This window comes from Lontra canadensis, unplaced genomic scaffold (genome assembly GCF_010015895.1).
Source record: "Lontra canadensis isolate GAN:19392208 unplaced genomic scaffold, GSC_riverotter_1.0 scaffold47, whole genome shotgun sequence".
In the NCBI taxonomy this organism is placed as follows: Eukaryota; Metazoa; Chordata; class Mammalia; order Carnivora; family Mustelidae; genus Lontra; species Lontra canadensis.
The window spans coordinates 10,800,663-10,817,729 of record NW_022631041.1 but is presented as its reverse complement, the minus strand read 5'-3'; the positions used below and the strand labels follow the sequence as shown (position 1 = coordinate 10,817,729).

Genomic DNA, 17,067 nt, shown 5'->3' with positions numbered 1-17,067 from the left:
TTTTGACATGGAAACAACACAAATCTCTGTATCCCTCTTAGCACTTCTTTATCAACCCCTCTCCCCATGTCTGCTTTTCTAGCTAGGGTAATTATAAAATCTTTGTAGGGTATACTGCAAAAATCAACTAGCTCCTTGCTTACTGTGAGATTCGCAACATTATTAACCTGCAAGTGATTTCTGCAGTGAAGTTTCCATCCAATCATGGGTTCTAACTACAACCACCTGGTTTTCACTCTATTTCAGACTTCTGGAATTAAAAGCGAATCTAGAGATCAGAACACATGACATGTGGATCTGCATAATTTGAAATAGTAATATGTATAAGATTCTAAACTACATTTATATGAAAAAGTAGACAGGGAAAGTGAAGTAGCTTGTTTCCCAATAGATTCCGCTCCATGGTCTAATGATCCATTATCCTTCCATTTGTCTCCATGGCTAGCTCTGAGCCCCAGGAAGTCTGTGGACAAAAAACAGTAAAAAAGCCTGCTAAAGTTGGAGTTTGTTGGAGGTTTTGGCACATACCAGCAGGCAGTTCTTGGCCACACCAACTAAGTGTCCTACAATTTAATTAAATTCTGATATTATCTACCTAGAGATTGCATCAGATCCCACAGGATCAGGGCTCCCCTGAGACAGCCCCCACCTACTCTCACCCACACATACTTCAGATGCCAGTTGCAAGCCCAGGTTATTACCTATACTTCTGACCAATCAGCTACAGAGCAGAGGTTCTAATGACCCCCTCCAAAGACTGGATTAATTTGCTAGAGCAACTCACTGATCTCAGGAAAACACTTAGGTTTCCCCATTTGTTAAAGGATATAATAGAAGACACAAATGAATGGTTGGAAAGACATACATAGGTAAGGTATGTGGGAGAGGGCAGAGCTTTCATGCCCTCTCCAGGCATACCATATTCCTAGCACCTCCCCCTATTCACAAGCCTTGAAGCTCTCTGTACCCTGTACTTAGGAGATTTTAATGGAGGCATCATCAATCAGTAACTCCATTTTCAGCTCTTGTGTCATGTCAAGAGAATGAGGAGCAGGGCTGAAAATTCTAAGCCACATCCTGGTCTTTCTGGTGACCAGTCCTCATCCAGGAGCCAGCCAGAAACCCACCCAGAGTTACCTCAGTAGAACAAAAGACACTCTTATTACCCATGAGATCACAAGACCTTCGGAAACAGAGTCAAAGACCAATATTAGGGGTGCCTGACTGTTGAGTTGGTAGAGCATGTGACTCTCAATCTTGGGGTTATGAGTTGAAGCCCCACATTGGGACTAGAACTTACTTTAAAAAAAGAGAGACCAATCTTTTTCTCATATATTTTTTAAAGATTTTATTTATTTATTTCACAGACAGAGATCACAAGTAGGCAGAGAGGCAGGATCCCTGCTGAACAGAGAGCCCAATGCGGGGCTCCATCCCAGGACTCCGGGACCATGACCTGAGCCACCCAGGTGCCCCAGAGAGAAACCAATCTCAAAACAAGAGATGCTCCTAGTGTTTGTGTCATTTAGGAAATTAACAGGGTTTCAGGATCTCCATGGCAGGAACTGGGGGCAAAGACCAATATATATTTTCTATTAATTCACAGCATGCCTTTTATATGCAAAACAATCAATCCAGAGCCCATATTTTGAATCTCTTCTTCTATCAGGCTTTTGCAGTCCAGGAGGCAATATTCCTCTGTCCTAATCATCCCAGGACCAGGTACAAGACAACTAGAGATAGCCTATATATCCCAGAGCCCAGCGAAATTATTCACACTAGCCAATTCTAAACCTGTTTATCCTACCTTGTCTCACCTTCCCCACGGAAACCAGAAAAAGGACTCCTGCCTATAGTTTTCTCTTGGCTCCTTCAATATCCTGACCAACCCTTGTACTTTTCTATTTGGTCTTGCATGGCATGGTGTGCGCCCCCCCCAACCCCATTGTGAATAACAAACTATCTTTTCAATGGCAATCATCTCCTGACCTGTTGGCTTTACTGTACATGCATAATAATAAAACCCACATTTTAAAACACCATACCTAAGGAAAAGGTCAATGCTAAAATAATCACAACAAAGAAAAGGTGGTTGAAGTCCTTGACAAGGACAGGCAGATGAAGAAGCAGATAAAGATTGCTTCCAACAAGGGCAAAATGTCCTGCTTTCCAGCCAGCCAGAAATGGTCTCTAGCCCTCAGACTGTCACTGTCCCAGACATTTTACTGTAAATGTAATGACAACAGTGACTAGGATGAATCTTAGTTCACCAAACTGAGATTCCTCAGGGTGTGAGGGGAAACGGCAGGAAAAGGAACAGAAGTTGAGTAAAGAAAACCATGCTGGACTTGTCAAACACATGAGTGCTTCTGCACAAAATAATATTACATATGATCATAAATATGTGTTTTTGTTGTTCACACATTTAGTCATTTAAAATCAGGATTTTACCTTTGGCAATTTTAGTAAAGCTACAGATATTTGAATGTGGTTGTTCAGATTAATATATGAAATGATGTCAACACAGAAATTGGTTGTAGTGGTTGGTGATGGTGATATTCAGAAGGCAATACACATTTACTAATCTTTTCTCTAGACTGAATCTACTTTAGTAGTTACAATTGGTAGAATTGTGAAGGATGTATCTCTTTTCTTTTCACCTATGTATCTACTGTATAAACCACGTAAGTATTTATACCATTAGAATTTAAAATGTAATAAGATGCTGATAAGCATGAACTATATAACAGCATGAAATATTTTCCCCATGAAGGTAGAATATTTGATATTTAGTGATATATCATTGTACCTATGTGTGTATATATATTCATTATAACATAATTTAAAGATAGAGCAAATTGCACACTGAAGAATAAATAAGGTATTCTATCTTAGGCTTAAGATATCACACTTAGGCCTGGAGTTTGCAAAAGAGTCTGGTTATATCATTTATGGTGATTAGTGAATCACTTTATATGTGAAATCATTCCTCATATTTATTATGTCAATTTCTCATTATCTTTGAATAGTCCAAATTTGTCTTTAAAAAATATTTAATTTTTCCAAATCTTCTCTTTCTCTTGATCTATGTCTTATAACCATACACAGAATTTTTAAAAATTTAGATTCAATTAATTGTGCGTGGGTGGCTCAGTTGGTTAAGCTTCGGTCTTGGGCTCAGGTCATGATCCCAGGGTCCTGGGATCAAGCCCTGCATCGTCGGGCTCCCAGCTCAGCAGAGAGGCTGCTTCTCTCTCTCCCTCTGCCTCTCCCTCTGCTTGTGCTCCCTTCCTCTCTCTCTTTCAAGTAAATAAATAAAATATTAAAAAATAAATAAATTCAATTAACATATAGTGTATTATTAGTTTCAGAGGTAGAGTTCAGTGATTCATCAGTCATATATAATACCCGGTGCTCATTACATCACAGGCCCTCCTGAATGTGAATCATCCAGTTCCCCTATCCCCTCACCCTCTCCCCTCCAGCAACTCTCAGTCTGTTTTCTATGATTTAGAGCCTCTTATGGTTTGTCTCCCTCTCTGATTTCATCTTGTTTTATTTTTCTTTTCTTTCCCCTATGATCCTGTTTTGTTTCTTAAATTCCCCGAATCAGTGAGATCGTATGATAACTGTCTTTCTCTGTTGACTTATTTCGCTTAGCACAATATTCTCTAGTTCTATCCACGTCATTGCAAATGGCAAGATTTCAATTTTTTGATGGCTGCATATTCCCCCTATACTACATCTTCTCTATCCATACATCTCTCAATGGACATTTAGGCTCTTTCCATAGTTTGGCTATTGTGGACATTGCTGCTATAAACGATGGGGTACCCGTGCCCCTTCGGATCACTATATTTGTGTCTTTGGGATAAATCCCAGTAGTGCAATTGCTGGGTCCTAGGGTAACTCTATTTTAAACTTTTTGAGAAGCCTCCATACTGTTTTCCAGAGTGGCTGCACCAGCTTGCATTTCCGCCAACAGTGTAGGAGCGTTCTCCTTTCTCCACATCCTCACCAACATCTGTCCTTTCCTGACTTGTTAATTTCAGTCATTCTGACTGGAGTTCTATGCACTGTCCAAAATAGCTCTACCATTTTATATTCCCATAAACAATCTCATTGTTATTTTAATATGCATTTGTTTAATTAATTGCCAATATTCATTAATTCACTCAACTAATATTTAATCACCCATTATGTGGCAGGCTGTCATAGACACTAGGGATACAGCAATAAATAAAACTTGCAAAATTGGCTCTAGCCTTCTAGAGCTTATGTTTCAGTAATATAAAAATATATTCATATTTATCATAAACAAATTCATAAATAGCATGTTAGGTAATAAAGAGCCATGTGGAAAAGGCTTTATGCAGAAAAACAAATGTGTATGTATGTGGGCTTAATTTTAATTATGGTAGTCAGGCAAGGAAGGCTTCACTGAGAGGTGACAGTGAGCAAAAGACCAAAAGGAGGTGAAGGAGAGCCATGAAAATATCTAGAGAAAGAGGGTTGTAACCAGAGTGGGCAGCCAGCCCAAAGGCCCAGAGGCAGAAGTGTGGCCAACAGTGCTCAAAGAACAGCAAAAATGTAGTGTGGCTTCAAAGTAAGAGAGAAGACAGGTAGATTAGCAGCAAGAGTATCATGTAAGGCCTTGCAGACCATTGTAAAAACGTTGGGTTTTAGTCAGATGTGAAATCATTGGAAGCTATAATTGTACAAAATGGTACAAAAGTGATGTTTTGTCAGAATTGGGGGGGGAATAAACTTCGCATGGAAATCCTCAACAGAGGCCAAAAATCGTTTTTTTAAGTCTTCAAAGTTAAAGATTACTGATAAAACCAGTAGAAATTTGGAGCTGAAGCCTGCTGTTTTTTAGCTTGTCGCTCTAAGGACCAGTCGCTGTAACTGTGAGCAGAGCTTCTATCCTGGGCACGATCGGCCAGGGAAGAATTCCTTGTTAGTCACCTTTCTGGGTAACAAACTATACATTTAAGGCCTAAAGGTTTTGATTCAGGACGACGAACACCCCTGATTACGAAATCCAGAGTAGTCGTCCCAATAATAACGTGGGAGAAGCAGGCGCCGCGGTCGCTCTCAATGCTTCCCCAGGAGCAGAGAAAAAAGGGCCGCTCGAAGGTCCCCCCGTTCTTGAGGTGGACACAAAACCCTTTACAAAAGTCCTTTTGAGCTACAGGCTTCCGCGCCAGTTGCCCTGGAAGAACCAGGATTTTCAAACAGGCCGCGTCGGAAGGGGGACACACGGTCACCACGCCAGCACAGGGAGGGCCAGGCGCTGACCAGGCCGGCCCCCACCGGAGGGTCGTCGCCGCAGGGATTACGTAAAAGGCGTCGCGCCAAGAGTGACGTGAGGCGTAGACCCACGACGGGCTGCGCCTGTCACACCCGCGGCTTGTTGCGGAGAAGGAGCGGGCGCCATGGCGGTTTTGCTGGAGACAACTTTAGGCGACGTCGTCATCGATCTGTACACTGAGGAGCGGCCGCGCGGTGAGACCCGGGCCCCGGTCCCGTCTGGCCGTGTCCCCGATCTCCTCTCCTCACTGTCTCTTCGCTGCCGGGTCCCCTTGACTGGGTTCAAGCTTCTGGGCTACTGGTGTACACGACAGGGCTATTTTATTAGCGGACCGTGGTTCGAAGAAAAGTTTTTGTGAGGAGCAGCCTCTCTCCTGTATCTGGGGCGAGCCGATCGGGTGGCGGGTGCTTGTGGCATTAAATGCCTGTGATGTGTGCTTGTGTGTGGGGGGAGAGGGGTGGAAATGCAGGCTGCATATACCATGCGCATAGCTTTTGTGGCTATTTACTGAGTTTTACTCGTGAGAGAAACACAACCTGTATTCCTTGGTGTGTAATCAGTAATTCCTGATGGAAGCGGGAAGGATGGTGTTTGGAGCAGTGAGTGTGAGCATCCCTCCTGGGTGGAGGAAGGGCTGTCCGGAGATGTGCACGGAGCCCTAGCAAACACTCATCGTTTGCTGTGCGAGACTGTGCCAAGCTCTGGGATAGGCATCTTGTCCTTGACGGTCTAATTTTCTACTGGGAGAAATAGACCTGGGAGCCCCTTTAAGTGTTGTATGTCCATTGTAAGTGTTGTAGTTGAAGAATGTAAGTTGCTATGGAAACCAGCGGAGGGAGTAATTCTTCCCCGTTGGGGGCGGGGAGAAGCAAAGCAAGCCAAGAAAGTAGAACACTTGAACTAGCTCTTTCAAAGATGAGTGGGAATGAGGGTGGTTTTTTTTGTTTGGTTGGTTTTGTTTGTTTGTTTGTTTGTTTAGTTTGCTTGGAATTTTCTGGAAACAGCAAGTAGTTTGGTATGGCTTGAAGGAATGATACATGAGGTGGAATGGCAAAGTATGAGTCTGGTTGTATAAATTATGTTGGTTAGGTCAGATGTGAATAGTCTTGTGTGCCCTACTGATGGCTAGCATCTTTGAAGGTTTTAAAAGCAGGATTGAGGCATGGCAAATATGTTCTAGAAAGATGACAGGCAACAGTGTGGAGACGGTGTCAGAGCTGGGAGAAATTAGAGGCCACAGAGATTAGTTACATTCAGGATCCTGTCCCCCTGGCATGTAGTCTGTCAAAGAGGATGAAACAGTACATACAGTGTTCTTCTGCCATATTACACTCTGTCCCACACTGAGTTGTACCCCCAACCCCCAACACTACATGCTCAATTATACTTCCATGCCTTTCTTGTACTGTTGCTTCTACTTCCCTGTTTCTTTCTACTGTTGTCCTTTTGGCAAACTTCCTGCTTATCAAGCATGATTTCTTCTGTGAAGCTCTCCCTTATCCCTGGGCAGAATTAGGTATGTTTCTTCTGCTCTGAGATCTTTTAAAACAGCATGTAACACATTTTGTTATATCATTTACCTGTTACCCTGGAATCGTTTGCAAATCTTGTCTTCCCTCAAGAATGTAAACTCCAAGAGAGCAGGGACTATGCCTTCCTTCCTTGTCTTTCTATGCTAAGCGCCTGGTGCAGTGCCTGCCTCTTTGCACACACTAAAGGCTCATTACATGATTGACTAATGTATATAAATGTGTTTATTAGTTAGGATTCTCAGTGCAGATGATAGAAACTCAAACTGGCTTAAACAAAGAAAATAATTGAGTGCCTCCTGTTACTGAGGTAAGCTTGGCTTTAAGAATGGTGGGATCCAGGGATTCAAAGGATATTATAGGCAATTGTATTTTTCATCTCTTGGTTTTCCTTTCCTTTGAATTTGTTTGATACTCTCTTCATGTGGGACAGAATCTGAGGAACTAAAGGGGAGGTAGGGTTATCCTACCTAGTTAACACAGACAGAATAGACAAACAGCAATTCTTCAAAGATAGTTTGGAAGACTAAAAACATAAGCCCACCCCATTTGTATGTATTTGTAAGCCTGTGACTAGATATTTACTTACATGTATAACTACTTACCACTTTATAGTAAATATATCCAGACTTAATTTTCTTCCTCTTTCCCTCCCTCTCTCCCTTGCATTTCTTTCCTTTTTTTTACTTTTTATTATAGAAAACTTATATACAGAAGGAGAAAGAGTCTTGAAAATGAGCCCTCCTGTGCCAGTGACCAGTTAATGAACTTGTCAACACATAACCAATATTGTTTCATTTATACTGGATTTTTTGGGAATAAATCCATTACATGGGACTTATTTAATCTGCGGTTACTTCAGTTTGTATTTCTAAAAAGTGATCAAAAAAATAACCACAAGTGGCTCAGTTGGTTAAGTGACTGCCTTCGGCTCTTGGGATCGAGTCCTGCATCAGGCTCCCCGCTCAGCAGGGAGTCTGCTTCTTCCTCTGACCCTCCACCTTCTCATGCTCTCTCTCTCTTTAATTCTCTCTCTCTCTCTCTCTCAAATAAATAAATAAATAAAATATTTTAAAAAAATAACCACAAATCATTATCACATCTGAAAAAATTGGCAATAATTTTTTGGTATCATTCATATTTCCCTTTGTCTCATAAGTGTTTAAAAAATACTTGGTAATTTAAGGACCCAAACAAGGTTCATTTATTATATTGGCTGATATAGCTCTTAAATATCTTTTGATCTATAGAACTCCCCCTTGCCTTTTTAAAAAAAAAAACCTGTTTGAGTTTAGTTGGCACATAATGTTACATTAGTTTCGGGTGTAAGATAGTAATTCAATTTCTCTATACATTATGCTCTGGTTACCACCCCTTTTGCCTGTTTTTAAAAACTTTATTTTTTAGAGCAATTTAAGGTTCATAGCAAAACTGAGGGGAAGTTACGTAGAGAGATTTCCTGTATACCCCCTATTGCCACATATGTGCAGCCTCCCCCATTTTCAATATCCCCCACCAGAGTGTACCTTTGTTGTACATTTGTATTATTTGTACTATGTAACACTGTACACACATTACAGTGGTACATTTGATGAACCTATGTTGACATGTCATAACCCATAGTTTACATTGAGGTACACTCCAGGTGTTGTACATTCTATGGGTTTGGACAAATATATAATGCATATATCCACCATTACAGTATCATACAGAAAAATCATGCTCTCCCTATTTATTTGCACATCTCTCTGCATCTCCTGGCAACCAGTGATCTTTTACCATATCCATAGATTTGTTTTTTCCAGAATGTTACATGAATGGAATCATACGGTATGTAGTCTTTACAGATTGGTTTCTTTCAATTTGTAATATACATTTAAGGTTCTTTCATGTCTTTTCATGGCTTGATAGCTCATTTCTTTTTTGTAGCAAATAATAATATTCCATTGTCTGGATGTACCACATATTATTTATTCAGTCACCTGCTGAAGGACATCTTGGTTGTTTCCATATTTTGGCGATTGTGAACACATCCGCTGTAAACATGTGTGCAGGTTTTTGTGTGAAAAATCCATTTTCATATTCTTTGAGTAAATACCAAGAAGTGTATTTGCTAGATTGCTAAATTGTATGGTAAGAATGTGTTCGGTTTTGTAAGAAACTGCCAAGATCTAAGAATGGATAAGGAAGATGTGGTCCATGTACACTATGGAGTATTATGCCTCCATCAGAAAGGATGAATACGCAACTTTTGTATCAACATGGACGGGACTGGAAGAGATTATGCTGAGTGAAATAAGTCAAGCAGAGAGAGTCAATTATCATATGGTTTCACTTATTTGCGGAGCATAACAAATAACACGGAGGACATGGGGAGATGGAGAGAAGGGAGTTGAGGGAAATTGGAGGGGGAGATGAACCATGAGAGACTATGGACTCTGAAAAACAACCTGAAGGTTTTGAAGGGGCGGGGGGTGGGAGGTTGGGGGAGCCAGATGGTGGGTATTATGGAGGGCACGTATTGCATGGAGCACTGGGTGTGGTGCAAAAACAATGAATTCTGTTACACTGAAAAGAAAAAAAATAAAGGAAAGAAAAGAAACTGCCAAGATCTATATGTTACATTGGTTGATATCTTTTAATCTATAGGTTCTTCCCCACCCCACCCCCATTTTTCCCTTAACAACTTCACTTTTTTTTTTTTTTTAAAGATTTTATTTATTTGACAGAGAGAGATCACAAGTAGACAGAGAGGCAGGCAGAGAGAGAGGGGGAAGCAGGCTCCCCGCGGAGCAGAGAGCCCGATGCGGGACTCGATCCCAGGACCCTGAGATCATGACCTGAGCCGAAGGCAGCGGCTTAACCCACTGAGCCACCCAGGCGCCCCAACAACTTCACTTTTTTAAAGAGTTTATTTGTTTATTTATTTGAGAGAGAGAGAAAGAGAGAGAATGAGCAGGAGAAGAGCAGAGGGAAAAGGACAAGCAGACTCTGAATGGAGCCATCACAGGGCTCAATCCCAGGACCCTGAGATCATGACCTGAGCTGAAATAGAGTCAGAGGCTTAACTGACTGAGCCACCCAAGCACCTCTACCTTAACAATTTTTTGAGAAGGAATCTGAGTAATTTATTTTATAGAATTTCCCTCATTTTGGATTTGACTGATTTTATCCTTGTATATTTAAATGTATTTTTATCTATTCTGTTTCTCATAATGGCCACTTAAATCTAGTCTTGATAAAGTACAGGTTTAATGTTTTTGGCAAGAATATTTTCATATAAGGTCTTTTGCACTTCAACTGCATCATATTCAGGAAGCACTTCATGTCTGGTTGGTTCTTCCTGTGAAGTTAAAATTGGTTGGTGGGTTCAGGCTTGTCTACCTGTTGTGTCTGTTGCAGTGTCCCCATTAGCTTTTCATCTAAACATTTTGGCAGCCATTGATGATCACTGCCTAGATCCATTATTTTTGTTTTCTAGTTAAAGAACTACTTTTTTGTATTAAACAGTAATCCCAGAAATGTATTTTTCTAGGCAAACAATAAAAATCCTGATACTCAAGCACTTTCCATCCCATGGGCCCATCTTGCCCTGCTGGTCTATTTACGCTCTCTCACTTTGTATTACCAGAGTGTTACAGAGCTTAGACTGGTCTTTTGGACCCTTTGAAAAACATTTATATTTGCACATCCAGACTTATTCCTACTGTCTTCCCAACTTGAAATGCTCACTCTCTACTCTTTGCTTGTCTAGTTCTTTTAATGCCCACCTTAAGCCTCTTCTTTTTTAAGATTTTTATATATTTATTTGACAGACAGAGATCACAAGTAGGCAGAGAGGCAGGCAGAGAGGGAGAGGGGGAAGCAGACTCCCCGCTGAGCAGAGAGCCCGATGCGGGGCTCGATCCCAGGACCCTGAGATCATGACCTGAGCCGAAGGCAGAGGCTCAACCCACTGAGCCACCCAGTGCCGCTTCTTATTAATTGTTATTAATTAAGGTCTTCTAATTTCCCTGGCCAGAAACAATCTCTTTTGAACTTTTGTGGCTTTTTAAAAATCACTTTTTCCATTTTATTATATAAATGGCACAGATGGTATTAGATATATCTGGTATTGTAACTATTTTTTCTTGGGTGTAAGGACTCTGGATAGCCTCATAGGTCTTTCTGTCTGATTTCTAGCGTAGTGTTTGGAGGGTTTGTTAGTGTACAGCTAGACTATGAATTTCTTGAGGGGAGGGACTATGGTTTAATGGCATTTGTGATAGCAGTGCCAAGCACCTAGAAGAGACTCTGTAAATATTTATTGAGTAATGAGTGCATTTATATGAGAAAGCTGCTACATGGAGCTCTTTAGTCATTTAAGAAATTGGTCTCAGGTACTTGATTTTCTCTAGTTTATATAATTTGTACCCCTTTTCAGATACTCAGATTCTTTTCCATCATAGTATCCTCTTTGGGTTTTTTTCTCTTGCAGAACTAATCCATTAATAAATGGTTGCCTATCCCAAATACTTATCAGTTTACTGCATTAGTTCAGATGCCCAAGAAGTCCTAAGAAAAAGAGAATAAAAAGATAAATATATTGAAATATAAAATTTATTGCCTTTTTGTACACTTACACCTTTTTTATGATTTAGGATATTTGACCATTGGGGGTGTTTGTTTGATAATTTAGAAATTAAATTATGTCAACTATGCATTTACTTGGTTTAAAATGTTTTTGTGAACAACTATGATATAATTTACTATTTACTTCTCTTTCAGCCTGCTTGAATTTCCTGAAGTTGTGCAAAATAAAGTATTATAATTATTGTCTTATTCATAATGTACAGGTGAGTTGGTGGATATTAGTCATGTCCTGTATTATTGGAACCATTTAGCAAACTCTGTGAATTAACTAAATATCCTATTTATTATAGAGGGATTTTATCATACAAACTGGTGATCCTACAGGGACTGGTCGTGGAGGAGAGTCTATTTTTGGGTGAGTTCTTTTATTTTTAAAAGAGAAAAAGTAGAATTGCCTCAACAGTGTTATCTAACATATTTCAATCTGCATTTTAAAATACAGTTCAAATATAGATTTTTTTTCAGTCTCCCTAAATGTCTATAGCAAAAAAAAAAGTATTTTAATCATAGTGGCATTTCTAAAAAGAAATGGTAATCCTACTTGTTACTAGTACTTTGCATTTCATGTTGAGAGTACTTACATTTTATAACTTTATTATATGTATTTTCAGTCAACTGTATGGTGATCAAGCAAGCTTTTTCGAGGCTGAAAAAGTGCCAAGAATTAAGCACAAGAAGAAAGGCACTGTGTCCATGGTGAACAATGGCAGTGATCAACATGGATCTCAGGTTAGGAAATGAGTAAGAAGATGAGTTTTTAATATTTTTTATTATTTTTTTTTATGTAGAGAATATTTTTTTAAAGATTTTATTTATTTGAGAGAGAGAGAGAGCATGAGCAGGGGGCCCAACGCAGGGCTCAGTCCCAGGACCTTGGGACCATGACCTGAGCTGAAGGCAGAGACTTAACTGACCAAGCCACCCAGGCACCCCAAGATGAGTTTTGTTTTAAAATGAAGGACCGGAAAGAGTCACAAGGTATCTTCTTAAACTATCCAATAAGAAGAAAATTTCAGGGGCGCCTGGGTGGCTCAGTGGGTTAAAGCCTCTGCCTTCGGCTCAGGTCATGATCTCAGGGACTTGGGATCAAGGCCCGCATCAGGCTCTCTGCTCGGTGGGAAGCCTGCTTCCCCCCTCCCTCTCTCTGCCTGCCTCTCTGCCTACTTGTGATCTCTGTCTGTCAAATAAATAAAATCTTTAAAGAAAAAAAAGAGAATTTCAAAGATAGTTGTTAGAAGAAAAATATACTGTATAATTTTCTATATAAAGAAGTTATTTTGCTGGGTGCCTAGCTGGCTCAGTCCGTAAAATGTGTGACTCCTCGGGGGTGAGTTTGAGCCCCATGCTGGGTGTAGAGATTACTTACAAATAAAATCTTTTAAAGAAATTACTTTGTTCTTTTTTTAAAATTTAGTTAGTTATATATTTTTTTATTAGAGAGGGAGGGTCAGAGGGAGAGAGAGAATCCATGCAGGCTCTGTGCCCAGCACAGAGCCTGACTCGGGCCTCGATCTCACAACATTGAGATCATGGCCTGAGCTGAAATCAAGAGTCAGATGCTTAACCAATTGAGCCACCCAGTCATCCGTACTTTGTTCTTTTAAATGTAAGTCATGTCCAGTGTCAGGAGTTCAGAAAATAGAGAAAAGTACATGGGAGAAAAATAACATTATCCACAATCCTACTATCCATGGATCATCAATGTCCCCATTGTGGTCTGTTTTCTTTTGGTATTTATTGCTTCAAAACAGATCATGTTGAGAATCTTTCATTCATTGTCTAATCCTGACAACAACCCATTTTTCCCCCCTCACAGTTCACATGTGAAGACACTGAGCTTTGGTTTGCCCAAGTATAGTATTTTATTGTAGAGAAGGAAACTCTTTTTTTTTTTTTTTTTAAAGATTTTATTTATTTATTTATTTGACAGACAGAGATCATAAGTAGGCAGAGAGGCAGGCAGAGAGAGAGGGAAGCAGGCTTCCCGCTGAGCAGAGAGCCCGACTCGGGGCTGGATCCCAGGACCCTGGGATCATGACCTGAGATGAAGACAGAGGCTTAACCCACTGAGCCATCCAGGGGCCCCTTGCCCAAGTATTTTTAAGAATCAGGGAAGCATCTATGTGTGTATTGATATTTTACATATAAGTTTGTACTTTTTAGTTAGTACTAGTACCAAGTGGGTAAGAATCCATGCAGTGAATGTAGAGTATTGCTTTTGTGTATTTTTGTCAGTCTGTAACTGATTTCAGTTTGAATTACAGATATATATGTATATTTTTCTATGTTTTTCTATTCAGTTTCTTATTACTACAGGAGATAATCTAGATTACCTTGATGGTGTTCATACAGTGTTTGGTGAGGTGACAGAAGGCATGGACATAATTAAGAAAATTAATGAGACCTTTGTTGACAAGGACTTTGTACCATATCAAGATATCAGGTGTGGTTGCTATCCCAGTGTACTATCCATAAAGTAAAAAAGACCTTTTGTATTTTTATACTTTTACTAATTATTTATAATTGCTTATGTTGGAGAATTATTAATCCTTAATTTAGTTTTTAAAAATGTGTACTATTGAGAAATATGTCAGAAATACTTAGAGTTAGACATATTAATATTAGAAATATTTTTAGAGTAATGCAGAGTAGTAAATCTAATATGGAGCAATGAGAAACAGTAACACTAATTGTGAAAGTATACTCTAGTAACACATACCTGTGCATTAAAATTTAAATGCCTATGATTTTTGGGCATTAGAAATACTTAAGACATTTGTTATAATCTTTATAAAGAATAAAACATGGATTCTGAAATAATGCAAATGTAACCTTTGACCCGGTTTTATTTTGTAAGGATAAATCATACAGTGATTTTAGACGATCCATTTGATGACCCTCCTGATTTATTAATTCCTGATCGATCACCAGAACCTACGAGGGAACAGCTAGATGTAAGTAGAATCATCTTGTGATTGAATGTACATGCATATTAATGCTTTGCATAGATTTTGCTTTTTAGTCTATTAAAACTTCTTCAGAATGACCGTCTTTCTTGATCAGTTCTACTAGGACAAGTTTAGCATTCTTTTTCCCTTCCATAGAGATACTCATTTTTCTAGCTATCTTTTCATATTCCTAATTTCCTTTTTTCAATTTCTGTTCCACTAGAAGAGCCTTAGCTCTGAAAGCTTATGTAAATACCTTGCAAAAATGTTTTTTCTTGTCTTCTAACTCTAGGAGTGTAGCTTTAAGGCTAGGGTAAACTATTATCTTGTAAGGGAGCTTTTCAGCTGGGAACACTCTGGAGCCATGCTAGAACCCAGAAATTTTTGTGGAATAATGCAGACTTTTCCTTCAGATTTTTTAAGGTATAAGTTTCTGTTTATGAAGCTTTCTCAAAGCTGAATTGATCTTCATAGTTGGGATTTGGTGCTTAATTTTTAAGATCATTTATTTTCTGTATTCAGCACTGAGTTGGATACCAGATAATTTCTTTATAATGCTTATCTTGATTTAACAATAAATTAGAAGCTTCGCCTGGCTCATATTATCAAATTAATTTAAATCAATTTTCAGAGGCTTGTAAGTTTCAGTTTCTATTCTAACACATTTGATGGAACTAAGGATAAAGCATCACATCTCCCATGTTTGTCAGATTTTTCCATTTTTTCACTATATGTTTAAGTAACTTCTGCCTTTACAGAGTGGTCGAATAGGAGCAGATGAAGAAATTGATGATTTCAAAGGAAGAACAGCTGAAGAAGTGGAAGAAATAAAGGCAGAAAAAGAGGCCAAAACTCAAGCTATTCTATTAGAAATGGTAAGATGATTATCTTTGTTCAGATAGTTGTTCTGCAGTTTATTTCATATATAACTCATTATGAGTTTACTTTTGGCTCTTTTTTTTTTTTTTTTTTTTTTTTTCTTTTTTTTTAAGATAGGGAGAGGGCAGGACTTTGGGGGAAAAGAGGGGAAGAGAATCTCAAGCAGGTTTCACACACAGCATAGAGCCAGTGTGGGGCTCGATCCCCAACCCTGACATAATGACCCAAGCATAAATTAAGAGTTGGATGCTCATTCAAGTGAGCCACCCAGGCATCCCTATTTTTGGCTCTTTGATAGAGTAATAAAAATTTAAGATTTTCTTTTCTGGATTAAATTTTATATGACATAATACGTGATAGTAAACAAATTTGGTTCCAAAATCAATATAGTGCCAAGTGCCTTTTTAAAAGATGAGTGGTGGATGTACAATTTACAAATATTCATTGAATTTCAGTTGTTTATATTCATCTCATTTTTGAAGAGTGCTTATTGGACCGAATATTATGTATATTAAAGAATAATTCTTTTGGGGCACCTGGGTGGCTCAGTGGGTTAAAGCTCTGCTTTTGGCTCGGGTCATGGTCCCAGGTTCCTGATATCGAGCCCCACGTGGGGCTCTCTGCTTTGTAGGGAGCCTGCTTCCTCCTTTCTCTCTCTGCCTGCCTCTCTGCCTACTTGTGATCTCTGTCAAATAAATAAATAAAACTTTATATTTTTAGAGCTGTTTTAGGTTTATTTATGTATTTAAAATATTTTATTTATTTATTTGAGTGAGAGAGAGAGAGAGAGAACAGGAGCAGGGGGAGGGACAGAGGGAGAGGGAAAAGCAGACTCCATGCTGAGCAGGGAGCCAGATATGGGGCTCAATCGTGGGACTCTGGGATCATGACCTGAGCTGAAAGCAGATGCTTAACCTACTGAGCTGCCTAGGTGCCCCACTGTTTTAGGTTTATAAAAAAAAAACTGAACAGAAAGTACAGAGAATTCCTGGGTACTTCTCTACCCCTCCCCCACAGTTTTCTTATTAACATCTTGCATTAGTGTGGTACAGTTGGTAGCCAATATCGATATATTATTAAGTAAAGTCCATAATTTACATTAGGTTTTATTCTTTGTATACATTCTGTGGGTTTTGAGAAATGTATAATGATATATATCTACCATTATAGTATCATAGAGCGTAGTTTCACCTCCCTAAAACTCCCTGTATATTCATCTCTCCCTGCCCCGAACCCCTGGCAACCACTGATCTTTTGTTTTGTTTTGTTTTTATTTATTTAAAGATTTTATGTATTCATTTGGGGTGGGGTGGGGACAAGAGTAGCAGGGAGAGACAGAGGCAGAGGACAGAAGCAGGCTCCCTGCTGAGCAAGGAGCCTGATGCAGTACTTGATCCCAGGACTCTGGGATTGTGACCTGAGCTGAAGGCAGATGCTTAACTGACTGAGCCCCCGGGAACCCCCACTGATCTTTTTATTGTCTGCATACTTGTGTGTTTTCCAGAATGTCATACTGTTGGAATCATACAGTATATAGCCTTTTTTTTTTTTTTTTTTTTTTTTTTAAAGATTTTATTTATTTATTTGACAGAGAGAGATCATAAGTAGGCAGAGAGAGAGAGGGAAGCAGGCTCCCTGCTGAGCAGAGAGCCCGATGCGGGACTCGATCCCAGGACCCCGAGATCATGACCTGAGCCGAAGGCAGCGGCTTAACCCACTGAGCCACCCAGGCGCCCAGTATATAGCCTTTTAAGAGTGACTTCTT

General features: G+C 39.4%; 1 protein-coding gene across 1 annotated transcript in view; it reads left to right on the top strand.

Moving 5' to 3' along the window:
* The first annotated feature begins 5,390 nt into the window (after positions 1-5,390).
* Positions 5,391-17,067, top strand: part of PPIL4 (peptidylprolyl isomerase like 4) — a 33,505-nt gene continuing 21,828 nt past the window's right edge. The window contains exons 1-7 of the mRNA XM_032873154.1: positions 5,391-5,508; positions 11,611-11,678; positions 11,766-11,830; positions 12,087-12,204; positions 13,776-13,918; positions 14,333-14,429; positions 15,182-15,298. Of these exons, the coding sequence (XP_032729045.1) occupies positions 5,439-5,508; positions 11,611-11,678; positions 11,766-11,830; positions 12,087-12,204; positions 13,776-13,918; positions 14,333-14,429; positions 15,182-15,298 (678 nt within the window). The 5' untranslated portion in view covers positions 5,391-5,438. The remainder of the gene's footprint in view (positions 5,509-11,610; positions 11,679-11,765; positions 11,831-12,086; positions 12,205-13,775; positions 13,919-14,332; positions 14,430-15,181; positions 15,299-17,067) is intronic.